Source organism: Muntiacus reevesi, chromosome 5, assembly GCF_963930625.1.
Source record: "Muntiacus reevesi chromosome 5, mMunRee1.1, whole genome shotgun sequence".
NCBI classification, from domain to species: Eukaryota; Metazoa; Chordata; class Mammalia; order Artiodactyla; family Cervidae; genus Muntiacus; species Muntiacus reevesi.
The window spans coordinates 100430592-100439621 of record NC_089253.1 but is presented as its reverse complement, the minus strand read 5'-3'; the positions used below and the strand labels follow the sequence as shown (position 1 = coordinate 100439621).

At 43.3% G+C, this 9030-nt stretch overlaps 1 protein-coding gene across 1 annotated transcript; it reads right to left on the bottom strand.

Annotated features, from left to right (window-relative positions):
- Nucleotides 1–5987: 5987 nt before the first annotated feature.
- On the bottom strand, nucleotides 5988–8816 carry LOC136169397 (PRAME family member 8-like). Its single transcript, XM_065937165.1, has 3 exons — nucleotides 8530–8816; nucleotides 7523–8095; nucleotides 5988–6561 (listed from the first exon to the last, which is right to left on the bottom strand). Exons 1-3 carry the CDS (start codon nucleotides 8814–8816, stop codon nucleotides 5988–5990), a joined length of 1434 nt encoding a protein of 477 aa, XP_065793237.1.
- Nucleotides 8817–9030: the final 214 nt, after the last annotated feature.

The following is a 9030-nucleotide window of genomic DNA, read 5'->3' as shown; positions in this document are numbered from 1 at the left end:
ATAAAGTTTACTTTAAAACCTATGATCAATTACTATTGATGTATGGCAATAACTATCACAATATTGCAAAGTAATTATCCTTCAATTAAAATTAATAAGTAAATTAAATTATAAAAGAAAAATGGACAATTTTAATATAGCTCTGAAATAGTATTATTCTAAATATTTTTTAAAGAAAAAACTCTTCTTTTTGAATGAGCTTTAAAATCAATTTTAAAGATACTTTTCTTTTGAGATTCCAAACCAAGTTGAACATTTTTCAAAAATATCCACATGCACTCTTTAAAACTTTCTTTATAATTTGTAAACACAGTTTATACCTTTTATATTTATATAGATCACAGCACAACTATTTATACTAAACAAGCATTTATTTGTTGATGAAGCAATTTCTGACTCTTTGGCACCCCATGAACTGCAGCATGCCAGGCTTCCCTGCCAATCACTATCTCAATGAGTTTGCTCAAACTCATATCCATTAAGTCAGTGTTGCCATCCAATCATCTCATCCTCTGTTGCCCCTTTCTCCACTTTCCCTAAATCTTTCCCAGCAAGAGGGTTTTTTCCAATGAGTCATCTCTTTACATCAGATGGCCAAAGTATTGGAGCTTCAGCTTCAGCATTAGTCCTTCCAATGAACATTCAGTGTTGATTTCCTTTAGGATTGACTAGTTTGATCTCCTTGCAATCCAAGGGACTCTTAAGAGTCTTCTCCAGCACCACAGCTCAAAGGCATCAATTTTTTGTTGTTTAGCCTTTTTTACAGTCCAACTCTCACATCCTTACATGACTACTGTAAAAACCATAGTTATGACTATATGGACCTTTGTGAGCAAAGTGATGTCTCTGCTTTTTAATATATTAATTAGATTTGTCATTGCTTTTCTTCCAAAGAGCAAGCATCTTTTAATTTCATGGCTGCAATCACCAACCACAGTGATTTTGAAGCACAAGCAAATAAAGTCTGTCACTGTTTCCACTTTTTCCCCATCTATTTGCCATAAAGTGTTGGGATAAGATGCCACGATCTTAGTTTTTTAAATGTTGAGTTTTAAACCAGCTTTTCACTCTCTTCTTTTACCCTCATCAAGAGCCTCTTCAGTTCCTCTTCACTTTCTGCATTAAAGTAGTATCATCTGCATGTCTGAGGTTGTTGATTATTTCTCCTGCAATCTTGATTCCTGCTTGTAACTTATCCAACCCGGCATTTCACATGATGTACTCTGCATAAAAGTTAAATAAGCAGGTGACAGTATACAGCCTTGACATACACCTTTCTCAATTTTGAGCCAGTCCATTGTTCTATGTCCAATTCTAATTGTTGCTTCTTGACCGGCATACATGTTTCTCAGGAGGCAGGTAAGGGGGTTTGGTATCCCCATCTCTGTAAGAATTCTCCACAGTTTGTTTTGATCCACACAGTCAAAGGCCTTAGCATAGTCAATGAAGCAATTTTTTTTTGGACTTCCCTTGCTCTTTTTATGATCCAATGAATGTTGGCAATTTGATCTCTTATTCCTCTGCCTTTTCCTCTGCCTTTTCTAAATCCAGATTTTACATCTGCAAGTTCTTGGTTCATGTGCTGTTGAAGCCTAGCTTGAAGGATTTTGAGCGTAATATTCCTAGCAAGTGAAATAAGTGCAATTGTACAGTAATTTGATCAAATTTTGGGATTGTCTTTCTTTGGGATTGAAATGTAAACTGACCTTTTCCAGTCCTAAAGCCCCAGGTGAGTTATACAAATTTGCTGGTGATAAATGAAAGTTTACACCTTGTCTTGGGATCCTGGTCGAGCCCCCAAGATGGTTGGGGCTGTGAGCTGTGAACGATGTGGGGATTCTTGGCCTCAAGAGGAGAGGATTTCTATCTGGGGCCAGAGACAAGGCTTGACCACTCGGAGCTTTTGTGTAATAAAGTTTTATTACAGTATAAGAGAGATAGAGAAAACTTCTGACATAGACATCAGAAGGGGGTGGGGAAGTACCCCCTTGCCAGTTTTTACCAAGGCATCTTATACTTCTTAGCAAGTTGTTGATCGTAGATAAAAGAAACAACTCAAGGCTGAGAGAGTTACACCAGGTGCAGCTCTCTCCCACAACATACACATCTGCACAAGGGGAGTCCTCTCCAGAGGAGGTGTCTATGGGCGAGACATATTGTGTAAGTCTTGAAGGAAAACAGGCTTCCAAACAAGATACATAGTTTTATTAACATAGATTAAGAAAAACATTTTCTGTGAGTAGGATGTATTACTTGTTTGGGCAGTTCACAACTCAAGGTTGGAAAAAAGTTAGTTTCAGGCAGAACCAATTAAGGTCATAGCAACACAGAATTAAAGGAGCCTCCTATGTGGCTAAAGCTGGAGCAAAGGAATGTAGAAAAAAACTTGCCCTTTGTCTCCTCCTGAGGCTTGGGGAAACCTCTGGCCTCCCTAGGGAGAACTGCCTAGCTATTAACCCTTTCATTGCATATTGAGGCAGCACTTTAACTGCATCATCTTTTTACGATTTGAAATAGCTCAGCTGGAGTTCCATCACCTCCACTACCTTTGTTCATAGTAATGATTCCTGAGGCCCACTTGACTTCACACTCCAGGATGTCTGACTACGCAAATGACCACACCATTGTGGTTATCCGATAATTAAGACTTCTCTTTTGTATAGTTCTTCTGTGTATTCTTGCCATCTCTTCTTAATCTCTTCTGTTTCTGTTAGGTTCTTGCCATTTCTTTTATTTTGCACATCTTTGCACGAAATATTCCTTGGTATCTCTAATTTTCTTGAAGAGATGTCTAGTCTTTCCCATTCTATTGTTTTCCTCTATTCCTTTGCATTGTTCACTTAAGAAGTCTTTCTTATCTTGCCTTGGTATTCTCTGGAAATCTGAATCTTCTAGGTTGGTAAATGTCCAATATGTTACTGGGGAAGAGCAGAGAAACAGTTTCATAAAGAATGAAGAGGGTAGGCTAAAGCAGAGAAGTCACTCAGTTGTCGATGTGTCTGGTGGTGAAATTAAGTTCAATGCTGTAAAGATCAACCTGGAATGTTAGGCCCATGAGTCAAGGCAAATTGGATGTGGTAGTGGAAGGAGGTGGCAAGAGTGAACATCGACACTTTAGGAATAAGTGAACTAAAACGGACAGAAATAGGTGAATTTAATTTGATGACCACTTACGTTACAGTTGATGTTACAGATGGTTGACACTACAGACCAGCTCATTACACTTGTTGTTTAGTTGACAAGCCGTGTCTGACTCTTTGTGACCCCATGGACGGTAGTCTGCCAGCCTCATCTGTCCATGGGATTTCCTAGGCAAGAACAGTGGAGTGGGTTGCCATTCCCTGCTCCAAGGAATTGTCCTGATGCTAGGACTGAAACTCTGTCTGCTGCAATGGCAGGTGGATGTTTACAATTGAGTCACCAGGGGACTCATCTGGTTTGGTCTCCCAACAGTGGCCTAAGAGTCTTGAGGCTCAGTATGTCCATCACTAGAGAGGAGTGGAATCTTTCCTATGACCTCCCACTGCTTGTCGCTGTGTTGGCTGCTAAAGCAACTTGGGCGAATTCTGATTTATTGGTGTCCTCATGTAAATGCTGAGTCCCTTCTTCTTTCCTTCTTGTTGAAGGAATAGAGGGTAATCATGAGGAATGAAGAATCCTGGGGCTAGTAGAGGGAAAGAAGGAAAGGACTCATTTACGGAGCTCCTCCTGTATGCCAGGTCCAGTGCCAAGGTCTCAACATGCATCATCTTATCGATTCTATAGGAACTCCATTTGCTGTGTTTTCATTATTACCTCCACTTAATGGACAAGTGGTGCCTCTTGCCTAAGATCTCCCCAGCCCAAGGTCCACTCCATCAACAGAGCCAAAAACAAAAACAAACAAACAAAAAAAAACAGCCCCAGAATCCTCAGCAACAAGCCTTCATTTGAGTGCCCTTTTTTTACGGTCTCTGTGTTGGTTAATTGTATGTGGCATTGATTCTAGCTGTTTCTGAGATGGTGTTTCTGAAAGAGATGAGCATTTGAATCCATCAACTGAGTGAAGACAACTGCCTTCACTAATGTGTGTGGACTTCATCCAATTCCTGGGGGCCTGAATGGAACAAGACAGCATCTTCTCTCCCTTTTTCTCTTTTTGCCCATGAACATAACAGCTTCTGGCTTTTGAGACATGAGATGCTAGGACTTACATGAGTGGTCCCCTGGGTCTCAGGCCTTTAGCCTTGAGTTACATCATCAGCTCCCCCAGTTTTCAGACCTAACCCTTGGCCTGAGTAATAAACCTGGATTTTCTTGTTCTCTTGCTTACAGAGAGCAGACTGTGGGACTCCATCTCTTAATGGTGTGAACCCATTCCCCTAACATACGGAAGAATCTTGACCATTGTGCCTTTGAACTGCTCAGATCCACTTATTTGTGGATATCTTACTATAGTAAATGTAACACTACATCATCTGCAGTCTCTTGAATCTGAGGATGTGGAACTGAGGGTAGGGAGAGTTGACTATGAGGGATAAGATGTACATAGGAAGTGTTTCTTTCATATAGGCTGATAAGTTGATGACAAAGCATGCTGTGTTAGTCTTCCCTATTTGGGAGAGATAATAGGTGTTATAGGAATAGCGTCCATCTCTCAATGACATGACCTACCCCACAAAAGGATGCAATTTATTTTTCTTTAATTAATTAATTAATTTTTACTTTTGGTTGAGTTGGGTTTTTGCTGCTGTGCCCTAGTTTCCTCTAGTTGTGGTGAGTGGGGGCTACTGTTCATTTGGGTGCATGGGCCTGTGGCTTGTCTTGTTGAGCAGCACAAGCTCTGGCTGCGTGAGACTCAGTATTTAGAGCATGCCCTCTCAGTAGTTGGGGCCTGAGGGCCCTAGAGCTCACAGGCTTCAGTAGTTGAGATATGTGAGCTCAGTAGTTGGAGCTCACAGGCTCTGGAGCACAGGCTCAGTAGTTGGGGCCCATGGACTTAGTTGCTCCAGCACATGTGGACCAGGGTTCAATCCCTTTTACCCTCCATTGGCAAGCAGATTCATACCACTGGACCACCAGAGAAGTCCAGGATATAATTTCTTAATGTGATTTAGAAATACTAAAACCATGATATATGCCTGTGTGATTTTAGTACTTGATCAAAGGACATTGTATGTCTTTACTGGTCACACTAGTTTAATTCAAGAAGGACCACTCATACTCATGAAAGGCATGGGTTGATGAGGACAAGGGATTCTGGCTCATCTGCAGTGTGGATGATGCTTTCCAGAACCGAGGGCCTTGACTTGCATGGTGAGGCCCTTTCCTAGCACAGAAAGACCAGGAACTGGGACCTATGAACCCATCAGGAGAACATGAGAACTGCTCGTGTCCAGGGCCACGGCTTGAGCCAGCAGTGATGATCCTGCCAAGAGCTCTTCACTCCAGTGGCTCATTGGCCTCTGAGTAGTTCCCACTTAATTGTGTGTATCAATCCACTGAATAGCCACAGAAGTAAGTAAAGAGATAAAAGATGCTCACGATGGAATAGAGAACTAGTGGGGGAATAGTAGGGTTTCAGATCATAGACAATTTGGTGTGTTGCCTTCCATCAGTCACTGGAGATTTCTGAGGTGGAAACAGAGAACAGAATAATATATCATGAAGGGCATAAGTCCATGTACACTGAAAGTTTCTTTATTTCTGACCATTATTTTACAATTATCCCCTCAGGGACAACGATAATATGTGCATCCAAAATTTCTCTCCAGAAAATGAGATTCATTTTTCTGATGCTATAAACCCATCATTCTGAAAGCCCCATCACCTCCCAGACTCTAACATTTCCCACTGCAATCCTGCACCCTCACTGGATCACCCTTCCTTTTCCCATTCACATTGAGCTGACGTTTGAAACCATAGCTCTGTTTTCACTTCATGACATGCCCATGTCCTAGAGTTCAGTTTCCAATGCCAAGAAGAAAATTTCTGATAGGGGCAACCACCTAGGCAGGGTCAGTACAGCTGTATATAATGGGCTCCATGTGAGTGCATATGTCATCACCACAGTGAGGACAGGGGCTGAATGTAAGCCAGACAGTCCTGGGCTGGCCTAAGTCTCTCAGAATTTCCAACAGCTCAGCCTGAAGCTGGGGAAATCTGCCATTCAGGAGAACACCCTGAGGGCTGTAACTCTCCTGAGGGGCAGGATACCACTCCTTACTTAAACAGGAAAGCCCAGCGGTTTGTCGTAGCATCTTCTCCATGACGGCCATGGAGAGGAGGTTCCCACACAGGCTGAAGGACCTGAGCTGGGAGCAACGGCTCAGGGCCGGCAGAATGGCCTCAAACTGGGAGCTCCTGATCCCACACTGGTCTAAGTACAGTTCCTGGAGGGTGGCTGCAACTTTCTCCAGCAGAACTTGAAGTAGCTCAGGATTAAAGTCCGTTAGGGTGACACCGTTCAGTTCCAGGCTTTTTAGTTGACAGATGTTTGGACACTGGGACAGGTGGGTCAAGTCTGATTCCGTAAGCTGGCAGTTAGTTATTGAGAGGTTGTCCAAGGTGGTAGTCAGGCACCTGGGGAGAACCCAAGAAATTAGTTCTTAAAACTAATGTATACAAGTGATAGACAAATGGTTTTTACAGGGCTAATGTTAAGTCTGACCCTCTGATGAGGGTCAATACATTGATTGCCCAGCATCACTCTAGGCTAGTTTTGTCCACTTCACTATGTGTCTGAGTCAATTCATAGAACATTGAACGGTCTCTTCCTCATTTATCAAGCAGACTACAACATACTCTACTTCCTTATGAGGATGAATGGATATAATGGAATGCCCTAGAATGTGCTCAGAGGACAACTGGACACAGATTTTTAGTACTAGGTGACCAGATAGAAAATGGTTTCAGCTAAGGCTTCCTTCAGTCCAAAGTTGGGCTTCAGAGGCCAATACCTCTGGCCATCTGAGGCTTTAAGGAGCTATGCATAAAGAAGCAACTTATACAAGATCCTACAACATCAAATGTGATGCCTGTCTAGAGGGGCTTACATCTCTGCTAATTTTTCTACCACTTTCTACTATCCTTTTCTCTCAGCTCAATTAACATCATCTCCAGAATCATACTTTTCCCTTATACTGATTAACTTATCTGGAGCAAAAGATAAAAATCTTTTACAGACAGGGTATTTAAGACAGACTCATTTTGATTAGTAATCTGGTGAGCATAGAGCTTCTCTTCGAATTGGTCTTGTCTGCTGTGGTTTCCCCACTTCAGTGCGCTCTTTATTTCCTATATTTTAAGTGATTTGAACATACACATCTCTGCTGAAGGTAGAAAACATAATCCCTTCAGTGCTAGATTAACCATTCCAGTCAATAAATTGTATCTCCACAGTGGAGTGTCCCTTTCAAGAACCATTATACCAATTTAGCCCCAAATTGATTTGTGTGGTTACAGGATATTACACTTCAGGAGAGAGTGCATTTGATATTCTAATGCTATGTTCAATGTTACCCAGCCAGTGGTCCACACTCACCTGAGCATCTGGTCCAGGCGGCCTTCAAGGAAGGAGGGAGACTCCAGATGGAGATCCCGGAGGTGGCCCAGCCTCAGGAACTGGGAGGTAATTTGAATAACATGATCGTGCTCCTGCTTCTTGAAGGCAGATACTTGGATGGGGAAGAGACGGAGCCTCTGCAAATTACTCATGTGGCCCAGGAAAGGAGCAAATGTAGCCAGGGTGGACAGATTCCATGTGCAACTCACTTGCACCTCCTGGATACAATCCAGCCGCACCATGCTCAGGACCTTCACAATATTGTCCACTGGCATTGCAGAGATCTTCAGCTTCTTACAACACAGGTGGATGGAAGCTTTTCTTTGCTCCACCCACCTAAAGAGGTAGGTGAGGAAGTTGTCCAAGGTCCTTTTTTTCAAGGAAAGGTCTATAAAAACCTTCAGCGGTGCCACATGCTGCTTTGTCACTGACCTGGGCTCAGGCACTGATGCTCTTCCTGAGCTTGTGCACCTGTGAGTACTGGCTCCAGACCACATGCTCCAGAAGTTATGACCAGTGTCCCGCAAATCTAGCACCCGCAGTTTGCATCTCCTATAGAGAAAAAGGAGATTGGTGGGGATGCATTAAAATCCACCCAGAATGAAACAGCAGTTTGAAAATTTGAAAACAGGCTGCCCTACTGTGCTGTAACTTCAGATTCCTGACATCACTTGCTGCCACGCCTTCTTCCCTCTCTGACTCACTTTCCTCCATCTCCCTTTCCCCTCCCTTCCTTTCTGGCTCTCCACTTCTAGTAACTTTTAGCACCACTGTAAGGAGGTGTGGCATGTTCTTTAGGCTCTTTTTTTTTTGTAGGTATACCTACACTTCCCAAATGTGTTTCCCTTGGTGAGGCAAGGCCTCTAGGCTTCTACATTGCCTTCTTCAGATCCCTCTTGTCCATCCCTTTTCACCCAGTTTTCCTCACCCCAGGTATTTCCTCTGAGACACCCAGGATTTTACCAGGTTACCTGAATCAGACTCACCTGGAGCAAACCTTCTGAACATGCAGGACATCAAGGGCTTCCAGCACTGCTTGTAGGGGCCCCATATGAGGCAGATCGATGAGCCCCCCCAGAGGCAGGCGGACAAAGGGCCAGGCTTGCACCATGGCCTTCAGAATGTTAGTGTGTCTCCCATTGAAGGCCTCCGTGAAGAGGGGTGGGAAGAGCTCCACAGGCAGCTGTTCCAGGGCAGAAAAGGCCAAGTCATCATCCCTCAGCAGGTGCATTCCCGCCAGGTCCAGGAGGCTGGGTGGGGTCCGTACACTCATGCTGACTCTATGCCAAAAGGAATACTGTGTAAACTGTCAGTAAACAGGCATTTGCTTCAGACCTTAGACTGCCTCCCTACCCCTCAGAAGAACCTACTCAAGGCCAAGGTCTGTGCACTGGCAAGGGAGAAAGCACCTTTCTTGGCCCATATGACACTATGGGCTCAGAGCACAAAGCTGTAACTTTTCCCCTACTGGATTCAAAACAAGCATT